Below are 18,360 nucleotides of genomic sequence, written 5' to 3' on the forward strand. Positions count from 1 at the left end.
TTGGATATGTAAATTGAGATTTGAACCTACAGGCAGCCCAAAGATAATGACGCAAGGATCCTTTACTCCACTGATATCAGATAATTATAAACATGAAGTGAAGTTACAGTTAAACAAGGAAGTATTTAAATGGAGTGAAGCCCGAGACGTACATCTGGTTTAGGAGATCCTTCACCTGTCTGATATTTCTCCCTATCTAGCCTCCTTCCTCCAGGGAGGGTCCGTTTAACTGCTCCAGTTGCCCTGCTTGGTGTCCTCTCTCACTGTTGCCACCCGCCCTGGAGGTCCCATCGAAAGTAGCTTCAGAATAATTCAGATGTTGCTGTTCATAGAAGTGGAGAAAGAAATGTTTGCTGTCTTAAGGCACCCACTTTGTAACAGCACAGTGAGGTTCACAGGTTAATTAGTAGGAAAAATAGGGGCAGGAGTACTGTACCTGGCCCTTCAAACCTGCACCATCCTTCACCAATTAATGAAAGATCTCCAAAATGAACACCATCCTCCTTCACTCTCTGTGGTGATTCTCCTCAGTAACTAAGCAGTCAGTGACCTCTGGGGTGGAAAATTCCAAAGAATTAACATTATTGAGTGGAGGGACTTCCTGCTATCCCTAAGTGAGACGACTGGCCAGATTTTCCTCAACTTTGAGGCTCTACCGAGCTTCCAAAGTGGCTGCTGGAGGTAGCTATAGCTAAAGGGAAGAGCCTATCATTGTAGGTTGCCTGGGTATTCAGACACCCCTGCAGTTACCTCTGATCTACCTTCCAGATGGGGTGGGTCAGAACCTGTCCTGCATCAGGGCCTCCACCCTCTCCTGCAATTAACCTCTGGGGCCAAAAGGTTCTGAAATTTGGAAAAGGGGTCACTCTGCTCTTTCTGCAGATGCTGAGTTTTTCCAGCAATTTCTGGCTTTCCCTTTGGGGAGTACTGTGTCAAACCAGCTTTTCCGGGTCAGGAAATTTCCCAACTTGAGTCACCTATTTCGGTCAGGGAAACCCAGCCCTATGGTTCTGTATTCCCAAATTGCTAGCCAGGGGAAACAGCCATGAAGCATCAACTTTCTCCAACTCTTTGAGAAATCTCTACGTCCCAGTTACAAGGGCTCTTATTCTTCAAAACTCCAGGGAATAACATGCTAATCTTCTCCGTCGCTTCCCACAGGACAGCCCTCTCAACCCACAGTCCAGGTGAGTGAACCTTTAGAGCACAGAAACATAGAAACCAGGGACAGGAGGAGGCCATTCGACCTTCAAGCCTGCTCCACCATCCCATATGGTCAAGGGTTGATCATCCAATTGAGCTCCCTGTTCCTGGTTTCTGCCTACACCCTTTGATCCCTTTAGCTCCAAAGAACTGCCACTTGGAGACATTCAAAGTTTTGGCCTCAACTCTTTTTTTTTGTGTGGTAAAGAGTTCTACAGGCTCACCACTCTCTGGGTGGAGATAGTTTACCTTATCTCAGTCCGAAATGTGCTTGTGTTTAGAGTCCTTCCTTAAGTAAGGAGTTCAAATTTCCCGACCGCAAGCAGACTAAAATGTTCTCCAGGCTAAAAGCTAAATGTCTTTCAATGTTAACACTGCTGGGAAACTGCACCATATCCTCCAGCCTCTGTGTAATTGTAGAGGGGAGGGAGCCCTCGGTTAGTAGGCTGTTTTGTTTGCACCTACCTTAAAACCAGCTTCCCCTGGGTGTCCGGGATCTCCCATTGGTCCTGATGGTCCCTGTGTCATTAAAAGTAAAAATACTCTATATAACGTGAAGCATTTCTGATAGATTCGTAGAATGACACAAACTAAAAGAGCCCATGCAGCTTATTTTGTCTGTGCTGGCTCTCTGAAGGATCTTTCACTCTCATCTAGCTCATTACCCATTCACCATAAATATTTTTGCCCCAAGAATTTATCCAAGACATTTTTGTCAATTATTATTCCTTTGAAAACACATCCATTCCAGATCACTGCATCAAAAACTGTCCTCAACACCCCTCAAGTTGTGTGCTAGTTTGATAAATACAAACTCTGAGGCCACTGCAAGTTGCTTCTCCTTTTTAACTCTCTCAGAATTTTATCAGGAGTGTGATGGAATATTCCCCACTTGCCCTGGGTGGGGGCAGCTCCAACAACACGCAAGAAGCTCAACACCATTCAGGACAAAGCAGCCTGCTTGCTCAATCCACAAGCATCCACTCCCTCCACCACTGACGCTCAGTAGTAGCAGAGTGTGCTATCTGCAGAAATTCACCAAAGATCCTCAGATCGCACCTTCCAAACCCACGACCACTTCTACCTAAAAGGACAAGGTCACCAGGTGCATAGGAACACCACCCCCGTGCAAGTTCCTCTCCAAGCCACCCACAATCCTGACTTGTAAATATATCACTGTTCCTTCACTGTTGCAGGGTAGAAATCCTGGAATTCCCTGCCTAAGGGCATTTTGGGTCAACCCACAGAACATGGACTGCAGCGGTTCAAGAAGGCAGCTCACTCCCACCTTCTCAAGGGGCAACTAGGGATGGGCAATAAATGCTGTCCAGCCACATCCCACGAATGAATAAAAGAAATGATGGCAGACCCAATGAGCTTCTCTAGCATATTCTATTTTTATTGCTCCACAGGGAGTCAGCACAAATCTGATGGACTGAAAGGCCTTTTTCTGTTCCACAAACAACTCTGAGGTATTGGGGAGGTAATTCTTTTCAGATATTGATGAAGTGATAAATATCAGCCTGGGCCATCATTGTGGTCCACTATGTGGCCCCACAGGAAACAAGGTTCCAGCAGGAGCTGGAGGAACTCAGCAAGTCTGGCTGCATCTGTCTGTTTCAGAGCTGGACTCAAAACATTAACTCTTTCTCTCTCCACAGACACTGCCAGACCTGCTGAGTTTCTCCAGCCATTGCTGCTTTTGTTTGTTTCGGACATTCAGCATCCTCAGCATTTTACTTTCCAGCTGTGTATAGGATTTAACACTTTAACAGTGTGAAGTTTGAGATGAGCAAAGAAATAAATAAAGTATTGAAAATATTACCTCTGGACCCATTCCTCCAGCAGTACCAATCTCTCCAGGTTGTCCTCGAGGCCCCTATAACACAAACAATGTTCTGTTTGAAACCATGAACCAATTTGCTTAAAAAGGACAGAATTCAACCACACAGGAATATTGAGAAATATTTACACGGTGAAGACATTATTCTGTGCAATATGATTATATCAGTAAATTACTGAGAGGTGATATTCTAAAATTAAATTGTTGCATTTGCTCTCATTATCTATTCTTGTAATCACCCTCAATCGAATTTTTGCTGGTATCTTGTTGTGATTCTATGCTCTAAGGATGCTGAGAATTAATTGTAGAACGACTGCTGGCCAGGAGGAGGCTTTACAGCCCATCCTGTATTTTTCCTGTCCTTTCTCCATTAAAATCAATCTCCTGTCTTTCTTGGTCCTTCCACCAATACGAACAATTCCTCAACATCGACTCTGTCCAGACACGCCGAGGTTTTGAGCACCTTAATCAAATTTCCCCGAAACCTTCCCTTCAGTAAAATGACCAGAATCTCTCAGCCCTGTATCTCTCCCCCCATCCATCTCCTCTGCAGGGGGACAATTGCCCTCACTCCCTTCCTGAAGTCTGGTGCCAAGAATTGGACAAAACGTTCTGAACATTCTCTGAAGCCATTATCCAAGGATATTCAACACATTCTGGGACACCTTAGAGTGCCACATCTTTTTGTGAACGTTGTGGATATGTTTACCTGGATGTTTATGAACAAATCTTATAGTGACTGTGCAATTTAATCAGCTGATTACATCTGTAGCAGAAACACCGTGATTTTTTCTCTGATCTAAATTTCTCTGGGGATCGATCAGTCACTTTAAGCAGTTCCCATCTTCATTTGAAACAAGGCTGGGTTTGCAGTCATTGTAAAGGCAGGGAATGCGTTCCCTGTCCATGTAGTCAGCAACGCTTGTGTTCTCAGTCAATTGTTGCCCCACTTTCCAACTCCTCGCTGCCACCCAGCTTGGCCACTCACTGCCTCTTTTGCTGACCCCCTGGTGTCCCCACTCCCAACCTTTGAACCCTGTACTGCTCTGTGGGATGTTGGTACTGGAATGTCTGCTTCAGATGGGCAGCTGCTAAACAGCTTTCAACCTTGCCTTAGGTGTCTGTTTTAAATGAGACAAAAGAAGCAGAAGTGAATGGGGTCAGGGCTCACACACACCCAGCAAGGCTTTCAGTTTTACTTTCATGGTGTGGAGATGTTGGCGTCGGACTGGAGTGTACAGGGCCAGAAATCTCACAACACCATGTTACAAGTCCATCAGGTTTATTTGAAACCATAAGCTTTCAGAGCGTGGCTCCTAAGTTAAGACTATGCCAGTTCATCTTTTTGTTTGTATTTTAACTATGTTGTAAGAATAAAGTGTGTTTTGCTTAAAGCCTATTATTGGACTAATCAAATTACATCTGGAACACAGCACTTTATACTTGCCTTTAAATAATATAAAAGTTAGGATCTAGGCTACTTCTTTACTATACTTTGGGGATCTGGTCTGATCCATAAGCCCTCTCTGCCTGACTATCTGCCTCAAAGCCCTAACCTTAACCCTGACTGCCTGCCCTCTCAGCTAAGCCATACACCAAAATCCTGTTCCACATGTTGCTCAGAGACACACTGATACACATAATGTACTTGAGGAAAACTTTTACTCCCGTGCTTCTGAAACTGAAGTTAACTCAACTGGTTTTCCAGGAGGTCCCATCTCTCCAGTGCTCCCAGGAGGTCCTGTCAATCCCTGAAACGAGAATCCAAATGGTGAAAACTAATATGTGGTCTTGGATTTTTGGAAAACCGTTCCAACACACATGTAAAAGAATACACAAGGTGTACCACAAAGTAACAGACAATGCAGGAAATATTCTCACAATATGTGATATCCTATGCCATGAATAAAATAACTTGTATTTATTATGGCACCATTCAAAACCTCAGGACAGCACCACAGCCTTAAGAGCTACAGTACACGATGTTTATGACTGTAGCAGAAAATCCTGGTCATCCCTTTCACCCTGCAGAGGGTCAGTGCTGAGGGAGCGCCGCGCTGTCGGAGGGTCAGTGCTGAGGGAGCGCCGCGCTGTCGGAGGGTCAGTGCTGAGGGAGCGCCCCGCTGTCGGAGGGTCAGTGCTGAGGGAGCGCCGCGCTGTCGGAGGGTCAGTGCTGAGGGAGCGCCGCGCTGTCGGAGGGTCAGTGCTGAGGGAGCGCCCCGCTGTCGGAGGGTCAGTGCTGAGGGAGCGCCCCGCTGTCGGAGGGTCAGTGCTGAGGGAGCGCCCCGCTGTCGGAGGGTCAGTGCTGAGGGAGCGCCCCGCTGTCGGGGGGTCAGTGCTGAGGGAGCGCCGCGCTGTCGGGGGGTCAGTGCTGAGGGAGCGCCGCGCTGTCGGAGCGTCAGTGCTGAGGGAGCGCCGCGCTGTCGGAGGGTCAGTGCTGAGGGAGCGCCGCGCTGTCGGGGGGTCAGTGCTGAGGGAGCGCCGCGCTGTCGGAGGGTCAGTGCTGAGGGAGCGCCGCGCTGTCGGGGGGTCAGTGCTGAGGGAGCGCCGCGCTGTCGGGGGGTCAGTGCTGAGGGAGCGCCGCGCTGTCGGGGGGTCAGTGCTGAGGGAGTGGGCACTGTCGGAGGGTCAGTGCTGAGGGAGTGGGCACTGTCGGAGGGTCAGTGCTGAGGGAGTGCCGCACTGTCAGAGGGTCAGTACTGAGGGAGTGCCGCACTGTCGGGAGGGTCAGTGCTGAGGGAGTGGGCACTGTCGGAGGGTCAGTGCTGAGGGAGTGCTGCACTGTCGGAGGGTCAGCGCTGAGGGAGTGCCGCACTGTCGGGAGGGTCAGTGCTGAGGGAGTGGGCACTGTCGGAGGGTCAGTGCTGAGGGAGTGGGCACTGTCGGAGGGTCAGTGCTGAGGGAGTGCTGCACTGTCGGAGGGTCAGTGCTGAGGGAGCGCCGCACTGTTGGGAGGGTCAGTGCGGAGGGAACGCCGCACTGTCAGTGGGCCATTTTTGAAATCTGGCATTAAGTTGATGCCTGATTATTCTCTCTGATGAAGGTAAACAATTTAAACTACAAGTGGAACATGAACAGGGCAGCTCTCCCTTGTGTCCTGGTCAATAGCGATCCCTCTAGCAGCCTGACTGAAACAAATTACCTGGTCATGATGACATTGCTGATTGTGGGATCTTGCTGTGTGCACTCCATTTGCGACAACAGTGACTGTAATTCAAAAATCCTTCACTGGCTATGAAACACTTTGAGGTCTCCTGAAGTAATTGAAGGTGCTAGAGCAATGCAAACCTCTGTTGCTTTGCTGTACAGAATGTGTAAAGACTGTAGGTTTTATCAGTGAATTATACTCACAGGGGCACCCTGCGCTCCCTGCTCTCCAGGATTCCCAGCTTTTCCCTGCAATTCAAAAAACGGGTGTTGAATTTTCAGACAAGCACAGGAGTCTGGAATGGGGTTTCTTTGCACAATCATATCAGTCTTTCACACTTACAATAAGTCCAGTTTCACCTTTTCTACCCACGTCACCTCTTTCTCCCTGTAAAACAAACATATCATTATGGTATGCCATGAGGGAAAAATACTTCTGGTGCTGTGTCGAGCAACAGAGAGACTCTCAGCCTCTGTGATTATTGAGTGCCCAGGCCCTTGGTTATTTTGGCAATACGCCGGCTACAGAGCAATGGCAAAATGAGCTTTCAGCCTTTGGCTGTTGATATTAACACAGAATGAGAACACTCAGATATCAGCCACACAGCAAGAGCCAGCGCTGAAACACTAGAATTCAGCCATCTGGAGGTGGGGGGTGGGGGGTTGGTGGGAGGTACATGTGGAATATGGTGGCTCAGTGGTTAGCACTGCTGCCTCACAGTGCCAGGGACCCGGGTTTGATTCCACCCTCAGGTCAATATCTGTGTGAAATTTGCACATTGTCCCAGTGTCTGCGAGGCTTTCCTCCGGGTGCCTCCCATTGTCCAAAAAAGTGCAGGTTAGGGTGGATCAGCCGTGCTAAATTGCCCGTAATGTCCAGGGATGCGTAGGTTAGTTGGCTTAGCCATGGGAAAGGCAGAGATACAGGGATAAGGTTCATCTTGCTGCGCTGCTCTTCAGAGGGTCAGTCTGGATTCACTGGGATGAACGGGCCTACTTCCACACTGTAGGGATCCTATGATTAAAATAATTTTTGTCAGAAATATATGTGCTTGATCAACAAGCAGTTTTCCACTCAGTTCATTCACAGAGCAGTTCAGCAAAGCGCTCGCTCAGTACCTCGAACTGATACTCAAATTGTATTCAGTGAAAGTGAATAATTACCTTGTTACCTTTGGGCCCTTGTTCTCCTGGGGAACCTTCAGGGCCTCTTGGTCCCTAAGAACAATGAGAATGAATCCTGTTAAAAACTGCTCAGTCTCTTCCAGGACCCACACTGTAAACTGAGGAACCACTCTTGACAACTGATCAAATGATTCTCATCACTGATACTCGAGAATGCAGAAGGTTTTGAGGTTGGATATTCTGCTCGGATTTGCTGTCTCGATTTGGAGCACATTACCATCACCGTTGGAGTTGGCTTTTATAGCATATTTTGTGTTCAATACCATTTTCACAATCTTTCTCACCTGCATTACTCTCGCATCCAGATTCACACAAAACCAGCAGGGTTCCTGGGATAGATGAACATCATGGCGAGATTCTGACAATTTCTCTCATTCGCAAGTATTTGAGGAGTCATGAAGGGTTTTAGAGGGTAGGGCCAAAATTAGAAATGTTTCAAACTTTAATCTTTAAAGTTTACTAAGATGTTTCTGTAACCAGTGAATGATATTGAAAAGAGACACATTTTGTCAAAGTTTCTCACCCTGGCCTTGTCAGGATTACTTACAAGAATGCCAATACTTATTCTGTAGGAGGGAACAATGCTGATTGGTGGAGGTGTGGGCTGCATTGTGCTGGATGGTGTCAAGCCTCTTGAGTGTTGTTGGGGCTGCACTCATCCAGGCAAGTGGGGAGTAATCCATCACAGTCCTGACCTGTGCCTTGTAGATGGTGGACAGGCATCAGGGAGTCAGGAGGTGAGTTACTCGCTGCAGTATTCCCAGCCTCTGACCTACACTGGCAGCCACTCTGTTTATGTGCTGAGTTCAGTTGGGTTTCTGGTCAATGGTGTCCTCTGGGATGTTGAAAGTGGGGGATTTAGCGATGCAGGTAGTAAACCCTGAAAACAAATCTGAAATGTGACCGTATGCTGGACTGCTGTGTGAATGTATAATCTCTCCAGCAACTCCTGCAGCCAATCTGAACCAGTGTTTTGCATTTCCATTGAACACAACCCAAGAGGTGGCCCCTGACATTTGGGCAGCACAGTGTCCATATATATTTCAAAAGTAACCCAGCACAACACTCAACTCCATCCCCACAAAGAGCCAGACGGAAGGATACATTGTGCTGTCAAACCAGAGGAAGCTGTAGGAAGATTCTGATGCCTCACAAACCAGAACAAACCACTTGAGTAGCACAAACAGGCTCAGAGCCTTCAGAGCATCCTCCACCTTGTAAACTCTCCAGAAATGGGGCAGAGAGATTAGACAATGGCTGAGTTACAAATGAACTGTTTCTCAATTGTAAATGCTACTTACTCTTCTCCCTTTGGTACCTGGTAAGCCCGGTGTTCCTCTCTGCCCTGGCAGACCCTAGACAACAACAAATGATAAGTGATTCATACTTGGAGAAGAATAGACTTATTTGGGATAGCCAGTGAGGCTTTGCACAGGGAGGGCTTGATTGAGTTTTTTTTGAGGAAGTTACAATGAGATTGATGGATGTTGTCAACATGGGCTTTACTAAAGCATTTGACAAGGCCTGTCATGGTAGGCTGGTCCAGAAGATCAAATTACATAGGATCCATGGGAGTTGGTCAGTTGGATACAAATTAGCTTGGTCAAAGTCAACTGAGGGTCGTTGGGGAGGGTTGTTTTTCTGACTGGAGATCTATTACCAGAGGTGTTCCTCAAGGATCAATGCTGGGACCACTCTTGTTTGCATCATATACAAATGGTTTGGGTAGAACTACAGGCGGTCTGGCTGGTAAGTTTACAGACAGCACTGAAGTTGACGGAGTTGTAAGTATTGAGGAAGACTGTCAAGGGATACAGCAGGATACAGAGTGGCTGGAAAGTTGGGCAAAGAAATGGCAGATTGAGGTCAATCCAGGTAAGTGTGAGGTGATGCATTGTGGCAGGACAAATACATGAGGAAGGTGTACAGTGAATAAGGAGAGATGATAAACTAGTGGTATTATTGCTCGGCTATTAACATTTCAAATTGTGCAGATAATACAAAACATGGGGGGGATCACAAACTGGGAGGAAGAACATAGAAAGATGAACAGGCCATTCAACCCCACGAGCCTATTCCACCATTCAATAGGATCATGGCTGATCTGTGGCCCAATTCCATTCACCTGCCATTGGCCCATATTCCATAGTACCTTTCCTTAACGAAACTTTACCTGTGACTCCAGGAAAGATAGTTCAGCGATGAGGATAGATTGGAGAAGTTGGGACTGTTGTCCTTGGAGAGGAGAAGACAAAGAGGAGATTTGATAGAGTTTTACAAAATCTTGACGGATTGGGACAGACTTTATTGGGAGAAATTGTTCTCACTCGTAAACTGATCAAGAATGAACTAGGACAACACATCCATAAATGCACAAGCCAAACAGAGGCATGCCAAAGAATTCCTGGAAACCAGGCATCCCGACCGGAACGCCATCAACAAAACACATTGAACTGGGCTTGAGATACAACCACTGAGAAACAGAATGGAAGTGATGCCACCCATCCCAGAAAACCGACACATAGAAATAACAAATGGGACAGATCACCGAACACTTCACCGAAGGCACACTGATGGTGTTACCGGGCAGGTGACAAAACGTCCGTAATCAAACCCACCGGCTTGTTTTGAAGTGCTTTACAAATGAAGCAAACACATGGTGAGAAATAATCTTTTCATGCAGTAAGTAGTTTGGGCCTGGAATGTTCAATATGGTGATTTAATTGGAAACAGTGGCAGAGTTATGGAGAAAAGTAGGAGATTGGCACTGTGTTAAAATGCTCAGAGGGCTAGTACAGGCACCATGGACTGAACGGCCTTCTCCTGCATTCTGTGAATCGGTGATATGAGAATGCAGTCAGCCAGCCAATCTTTCTGAATGGTTGCATGCCTGACTCAAGGCTGCAGACAGAATCTCAGAAGAAGAGAACAAAAACAGAAGTTACTGGAAAAGCTCAGCAGGTCTGGCCAGCATCTGTGGAGAGAAAGCAGAGTTAACATTAACATTAACATTTCTCTCTATCCACTCTATCTAACCCTCTGATTATTTTATATGTCTCAAATTAAGTCACCTCCCAACCTTCTTCTCTCTAATGAAAACAGCCTCAAGTCCCTCAGCCTTTCCTCATAAGACCTTCCCTCCATACCAGGCAACATCCTAGTAAATCTCCTCTGCACCCTTTCCAAAGCTTCCACATCCTTCTTATAATGCGGTGACCAGAACTGTACGCAATACTCCAAGTGCGGCCGCACCAGAGTTCTGTACAGCTGCAGCATAACCTCTTGTTTCCGGAACTCGATCCCTCTACTAATAAAAGCTAAAACACTGTATGCCTTCTTAACAACCCCGTCAACCTGGGTGGCAACTTTCAAGGATCTGTGTACATGGACACCGAGATCTCTCTGCTCATCTACACTACCAAGAATCTTACCATTAGCCCTGTACTTTGCCTTCCGGTTACTCCTACCAAAGTGCATCACCTCACACTTGTCTGCATTAAACTCCATTTGCCACCTCTCAGCCCAGCTCTGCAGCTTATCTATGTCTCCCTGCAACCTATAGCATCCTTCGTCACTATCCACAACTCCACCGACCTTAGTGTCGTCTGCAAATTTACTAACCCATCCTTCTACGTCCTCATCCAGGTCATTTATGAAAATGACAAACAGCAGTGGACCCAACACTGACCCTTGCAGTACACCATTGGTAACTGGTCTCCAGGATGAACATTTCCCATCAACCACCACGCTCTGTCTTCTTTCAGCAAGCCAATTTCCGATCCAAACTGCTATATCTCCCATAATCTCATTCCTCTGCATTTTGTACAATAAGTACTGGCGGCATAGTCCGAGAATTAGGGCCAGACCACTCAGGAGAGATGTTAGGAAGAACTTCAACACAGAAAGAGAGGTAGAGGCTTGGAACTCTCTTTCACAAATGGCAATGGATGCTGGATCAGGTGTTAATTTTAAATTGAGATAACTATTTATTAACCAAAGTTATTAAGGAAAATGGTTCAAAGATAAGTATATGGAGGTGGCCTGTCGGTCGGCCAAGATTTCATTGAATAGTGGAACAGGATTGAGGGGCTGAACGGCCTATTCCTGTTCCTGCGTTTGCATGTCCGAGATATAGTATGAAAACTGAACCCCTATCATATCAATTACCATCATTGACTCATCTTAGCATTCATCCCTTTCAATGAAATTTCAGGCACACAACGTGGCAACTTGAAAATCAGGAGCAGGAACAGACAGCCCTCGTCACCCACTTCATTTTACCGCATGATTGGTGCCACTCGCTGAGGGAGAGTGGAGTCAAAATGAAATGAGCTTGCTCCACATGTCTAAGCTAAGAATTTCTGTAATGTTGGGGTAATAAAGGAGATGTACTCACTGGTTGCCCCTGTTCACCAACAGGACCTGGCAGGCCTGGAGAACCCATGTAACCCTGTGAAAGAAAACAGCAACAACATAGGAATTAATGTAGGGCCCTGAGGAGCCATCCTGGCAGAAATGAGTTGCCTGGTGAGGTGTTCCTTTTTGGTGCATGTGAATGCTGGCCAGCTTGCTCCAGCCAACAGTTATTGTTCTGACCAAATATATTTCCTCAAAATGATGCTGCAGAGGGAGGGTGCAATTTCATTTCCTTCATTGTCTTGCATTTCTTACCAGCTCACCTACAAAAGTTTGGTGTCAGCAGTATTGCTGGGAGTTACAAGTCGGCCAGACCAGGTAAGAACAGCAGATTTCCCTCCTTAAAGGACATTAGCAAACCAAATGATTGGATTTTTCATGATGGTTGATTATAGCTGTCATGATCATCTGACTTACAAATCAAATTTAAGTTCCACCCTTTGGCATGGGGATTTTCGAACACATGCCCCTAGACCAGTGACCTTGGTGTGACACCACCATTGACTCCCTGACAAAGGGAAACAGCCTTTCCTGACTTTGAACTAATTTTGGATCCGAACTCCACCATTTTGGATTCAAGGGGCTTTAGAAAAAAACCCATAAGGCAATAGGATGTAGGAGCAAAAACAGGCCATTCAGCCCATCAAGTCTGCTCTGCGATTCCATGAGATCATGGCTGATCTGATAATCCCAACTCCACTTTCCTGCTCTTTTCCCATAACTCTCGATTCCCTTACTGGTTCAATATCTGTCAATTTCAGCCTTGAAAATACTTCATGATCCAGCCTCAACAGCTCTTTGCAGTAAAGAATTCCACTGATTTGGTCCCCTCTGAGAGAAAATAAATTCCCATCCATCTCTATTTTATATAGGTGACTCTTTACTCTGAGATGATGCACTCTGGTCCTACGGCATATGGACTGCAGCGGTTCGAGAAAACAGCTCACCACCACCTTCTCAAGTGCAAAGAGGGATGGGCAATGAATGTAATTAATAAACAGCACCTTAACTATTAATATTAAGAGAAGTCAGAGAATGAAGAAGCCATTTGGCCCATCATCTTGGTGCTGATGCTGTAAGAGATCCTATCACTTAGAGTCATTGACTAAACGCTTGGAATCCCTGTGGTAAATACCATAGAAATCACAGAAGATGCTAATCACCAATTTTTAAAAAACACATCTTTTCTTGGATAACATATAAAGACAGGAATCGCAGAGTGTTCTTATTAAATTAGATCCTTGCCCAATTAAGACTTTGCTCTGCAGTAAAATGTTAATGCTGTAGGTGCTTCTATTGCTCTGTACACTTAATTACAAATAATTTATTTGATGTTTGTTTGTGATGATCTCTGTAATCCACATTTTTCAAAAACAATACTAATAAACTGCGCTCTCTAATACAAACCACAACATCTGCTCTGCATTTCCTTCAATGTTCTCCTTAAACCAAGCAACGAGAGGACTCACATGCAGTGGATTTGTCATGTGAACAGTGCTCGTGGTCAAACACTGAGGCTGCTGCTTTCCCACCACCTCAACATCAAATGCACAAAGAAAATGTCATAATAAAAACAAACGGAATTCCCCAAAACTTTCACAACCTCTTCTAAATGGTCAGGAGTTTCAAATGGTTATCATAGGCAGTTTTATAATCAGTATGGGAATTCATGGGTGAGGGGGAAATGCGGGAGAGTGGAGTGACAATTGACACATTGGTCCATATTGGTACTGAAATAACTGCAGAGGGCCGGGCCCGGTCACCAAGTCACGCTTTATTTACTGCTGTAGCCAGCCAGCTCAGACTCAGTCCTCTACTGAGTAGATTCTAATCTTTGGGTTATGTATTTTTTTCCAGGCTCAGGCAGCAGGAGATCCAGAGTGGGCCCAGGCAGCAGCAGTAGGACTAGGCCCAGGAGCAATAGATCCGAGGTGGACCTCCTGTTTATATCGGTCAGCCAAGGCTTTCATGACTGGCCCAGGTTAACAACCTCAATCAAGAACATCACAGTCAATGAGGTCCACCTGGTCGCAACCACTACACCCCCCAAGTTCAGGGAAGTAGGCCCGGTCTTTCACTTGTAGCTTCTCTTCTGATGCTTATGCCCCAGGTCCATTCCTGTGACTTGGACTCAGCCACAGGCAGTGTGTACCGAGCCGAGTCCTGTCTCTTGCTATCGGAGCATCTCAGCTGAGTTTCCTCCACCTCCGCTGGCAAGTATCAAGGCTGTGTCCATTTCAGGCTCCAAGGTTTCCTTGTCACTAGACGGAGGGGGAGAACCTACATTTTTTGCTGGGCCTTCGGGCCTTCAACAGCGCTTCAATGGAGGCTATACAGCACTGAAGGTGTCACCTAGAAGGGAGACGATAATGCTGACACAAAAACTAGTCAGCTCGGTGAGCCAACCAACAATACCAGTCACAACCCAAGCTATAGATCTCCACTAAAACACTAAACTTCTGGATGTTCTGAGGGGGCAGGTATGTTTTGCTCCTGCCCCGTTTGTGAGGTAACAGTTTTCAGGTGGTCCACCTGTTTGTTCAGGGCTGCCTCACCCACCCGAACTTTGTTATTTTCTTGTGTCAACCTCCTCTCATACCCACACAGGGCCATTTCCAAGGTTCTGGCACCAAACCAAATCCTCTGAATTAAATTATCTCTCTCGCTGAGAGTAGGCATGTAGCCATCATTGATGTTCCTGCTGCCATTTCACCCCCAGGGCTGGGAAAATCAGGTTTGACCTGGAACAGAGTCTTCTCCCCATCAGTAACACAGCTGGAACTATCGCTGTCGTTGCGTATGGGGTGGTTCTGTAATCGGACAGCAACTGGGATAGTTTGGTCTCAAGTGAGGCTGTAGGCTGCTTCCTTAAACCTGCCTTCAATGTTTGGTCTGCTCTTTCCACAAGACCATTGGACATTGGATTGTATGGAGCTGCCCTTTTGTGCCAAATACCATTTGACTTTAGGGAATATCGGAATTCCCTGCTGGTAAATGACGCCCCATTGTCCATGACCAATACCTCCGGGAGTCCGTGTGTTGTGAATGATACTCAATCATCATCCCCGAGTTTGCCGAATGAACTTTTCACACGTCCAACCACTTTGCTTGGGTTTCCGCAATGACCAGGAACATGGAGCCCCTGAAAGGACCAGCATAACTGACAGGTAACTGAGTCCAGGGTTTTCCCGGCCATTCCCACAAATGTGTGGGCACTGCTGGTGGTACGTTTTGCCCTTGTTGGCACTTTGGGCACTGCCTGCCCCACCAAAGCAGCTAGGTTGGCATCCAAACTTGGCCTCCAGACTGAGCTACTTGCCAGCATCTTCATCCTGGAAACCCCTGGCTGACGCTGATGGAGTTCAGCCAGTACCTGGCAGTGACCCTTACTCAGGACAATTACCCTTTCTCCCCAATGTAACATGCCACCCTGCGTGGTGGCCTCGTCTCACTGGGGCCAAAAAGGTTTCAATCCAGATTGCAATGGCCCCTCTGTTTCCCCCATTCCCACCAGCTGTTTTGGTCTCACTGGGACCGGATCTTTCTGTGCCAACAATCGGATCCGGTCCTTGGTGACCAGACGGGTTTCCAGAAAGTTTAAAACCAGAATGGACTGTTCCAGAGAGGCGCCACCGATGCAGTATCTGCCAGTGGGAGGCAGCTTAACACATCTACATTGACCAAATGGCTTCCTGCACTGTTTTCTAACTTGTACACACTGAGAATAAAGGCCCAACACTGAATTCTACAGGAAGCTTTGGGCAACACCTTGCCTTACTTCAGTAACCCTGGCAGAGCTTTGTGATCTGTTACGATGGCAAATTCCCAATGGTAAAGGTGTGGGTAGAACTTCTTGCGTCAACGATGACCACCAAACCTTCCTCCTCCACCCGGGCATATTTGCATTCGGCGTTAGCCGGAGTCTGGGAAGCTTCCACTTTCGGGCGTTCCTCTCCGTTGCGCAAACCCGTGAGACAACACTAACCCCCATACTGTGTGGGGTGGCATCACATTTCAACCCACCTCTCGTTTCGGATTGTAGTGAGCTAACACCTTCTATGATGATAGCTGCTTTTTCACAGAAGCCAGAGGGTTAGTTGTGGAGGGGGGTTTTTCTGACTGGAGGTTGTGATCAGTGGTGTTCCACAAGAATCAGTGCTGGCACCTCTGCTGTTTGTAATGGATTCAAATGGTTCGGATGAAAATGTAGGTTGGCTGATTAGTATGCTTGCAGACAACGAAAACATGCTGGAATTGTGGATCATGAGGAAGGTTATCAAAGGATACTGCAGGATATAGAAATCTGCAAATTTGGACAGAGAGGCGGCAGATGGAGTTTAATCTGGACAAGTGTGAGCTGATGCATTTTGGGAGATCAAATGCAAGAGAAAACTATACAGTGAATGGCATGACCCTGACGAGCATTGACATGCAGAGGGATCTTGGGGTGCAAGTCCATAACTCCCTGAAAATGACAACACAAGTAGATAAGGGGGAAGGAAGGCATATGCCATGTTTGCCTTCATCAAAAGGGACACTGAGCATAACAGTTGGTCAGTTATGTTGCAGCTGTGTAAGACTTTAATTAGACCACATTTAGAGTATTGTGCACAGTTCTGGTTGCCACACGATAGGAAGGATGTGGAGGCTTCAGAGAGGGTGCAGAAGAGGTTTACCAGGATGTTGCCTGGACTGGAGAGTATTAGCCATAAAGAGAGGTTGGACAAACTTGAAATGTTTTTGCAAGAGTGTCAGAAGCTGAGGGGTGACCTGGTAGAAGTATATAAAATAATGAGAGGCATGGGCATGGTGGATAGTTGGACTCTCTCTCCCAGGATGGAAATGTCAAATACTAAAGAGTATAGGTGTGAGGGGGGAAGTTTAAAGGAGACATGTGAGGTTCTTTACACAGAAGGTGGTAGATACTTACACCTGCTGCCAAAGGAAGTAGTCGCAGCAGATAGAATGGCAACGTTTCAGAGACAGTTAGACAGACACAAACAGGCAGGGAATAGAGATACACACCATGTGCAGGCAGATGGGATCACATTAGAATGGCATCATGGTTAGCACAGGCAGAGTGGGCCGAAGAGTCTGTCCCTGTGCTGTAGTGTATGGTGCTCTATCAGATCAGACATGATTTCATTGAATGGGAGAGCACAGTCGATGGGCTGAATAACCTACACTCCTCCTTTGCCCTATGGTCTTACCTGTTATCTGATGTTTCAATGAACAAGACCAGATCTCACTGAATGTGCAAAATTCTCTGAAGAAAGAAGCTGAGAGAATTCCCCAGTATGCCTCCTGGTTGGACGTTTGCAATCCATGGGGCAGAACAATGGCACAGTATATCATTTTGGGACAATGAATGCAAATTATTCAAAGTGTTGCCAATATTTGGACCTCTCTGCTCCATAATGAAAGATATTGAGCTAAACTGCATCTTCCTGCTCTACAAAGTGAATTCAAACCCATGCAATCAGAGTGCTGTCGGTAAAAGGATAAGAATGCTCAAAGGACCATGCCTATGCACTTAGAGCCCCTGGTTCAGAAGCTGAGGATAAATGATCCACACTTAGCAACTCACACAGGCCACCAGGAACGGTTCAAGAGTTGTCAGCTCACCTCGTTCATTGTTCTGTGCCCTCAACCCCTTTTTTTTAAACCATAACCCTGTGAGCTCCCATCAGGCAACTTCATCTTTAGGCTTTTTGAACCAACATTTGCATTTATTCACAAAGTATCTGGAGTTCGATTGTAATATTTTGCTTTACTCTGGATAAACTCCCTGCATTAAGCATCTTTGCCTCAATTTAAAGTAACATTCTCCTTTAATTGACAGTGGATTAGAACATGAGGAAGATTAGAGTGAGCCTGAGGCGGTTCTAGGAAATGTATTATTTCTTATTCAGATCACTCAACGTGTTTCATTTGTTTCCCCGCCAATAGCGCAGATTGCAAAACCTCAATGAATAACAATCTTTGACACATTCTTTCGTCTCAAGCCAAGCTTCCAAGTCACAGTGTTCCAGTAGCTACACATGATATCTTTTTAATGTTAACATCGAGTCTCCAGAGCAGAGAAACTAAAGAATTGCGGATAATGGAAATCCAAAACAGAAATGGAACTGCAGCAGAGTCACCGGTCTTGAAATGCTGACTCTGCTTTCTCTCCACGGAGGGTGCCAGACTTGCTGAGACTTTCCAGCAATTTCTGTTTTTGTTTCGAATCTCCAGAACAGAAACAGGCCATTCAATCAAACTGGTCCTAATCAGTGATAATGGGAACTGCAGATGCTGGAGAATCCAAGATAATAAAGTGTGGAGCTGGATGAACACAGCAGGCCAAGCAGCATCTTAGGAGCACAAAGGGTCACAAAGGGTTTGAAGGGTCTAGGCCCGAAACGTCAGCTTTTCTGCTCCTGAGATGCTGCTTGGCCTGCTGTGTTCATCCAGCCCCACACTTTATTATCTTGGTCCTAATCAGTGTTTAAGTGCATGGGCCCTCCTCGCAGCCCCTTTCACTGAACTTCATCAGCATTGCCTTCATGTCTGTTCCCCCTTCA

General features: G+C 46.4%; 1 protein-coding gene across 4 annotated transcripts in view; it reads right to left on the reverse strand.

Moving 5' to 3' along the window:
• Window positions 1-18,360, reverse strand: part of LOC125456638 (collagen alpha-1(XXIV) chain) — a 373,921-nt gene that overhangs the window by 96,406 nt on the left and 259,155 nt on the right. For all 4 annotated transcript variants that reach the window (XM_059648175.1, XM_048539953.2, XM_059648174.1 and 1 more), the window contains 8 exons: window positions 11,775-11,828; window positions 8,680-8,733; window positions 7,358-7,411; window positions 6,537-6,581; window positions 6,398-6,442; window positions 4,744-4,797; window positions 3,029-3,082; window positions 1,669-1,722 (listed from right to left, as the gene is read on the reverse strand). In XM_059648175.1, coding sequence (XP_059504158.1) covers window positions 1,669-1,722; window positions 3,029-3,082; window positions 4,744-4,797; window positions 6,398-6,442; window positions 6,537-6,581; window positions 7,358-7,411; window positions 8,680-8,733; window positions 11,775-11,828 — 414 coding nt within the window. The remainder of the gene's footprint in view (window positions 1-1,668; window positions 1,723-3,028; window positions 3,083-4,743; window positions 4,798-6,397; window positions 6,443-6,536; window positions 6,582-7,357; window positions 7,412-8,679; window positions 8,734-11,774; window positions 11,829-18,360) is intronic.

The sequence above is a fragment of the Stegostoma tigrinum genome, chromosome 8, assembly GCF_030684315.1.
Source record: "Stegostoma tigrinum isolate sSteTig4 chromosome 8, sSteTig4.hap1, whole genome shotgun sequence".
NCBI classification, from domain to species: Eukaryota; Metazoa; Chordata; class Chondrichthyes; order Orectolobiformes; family Stegostomatidae; genus Stegostoma; species Stegostoma tigrinum.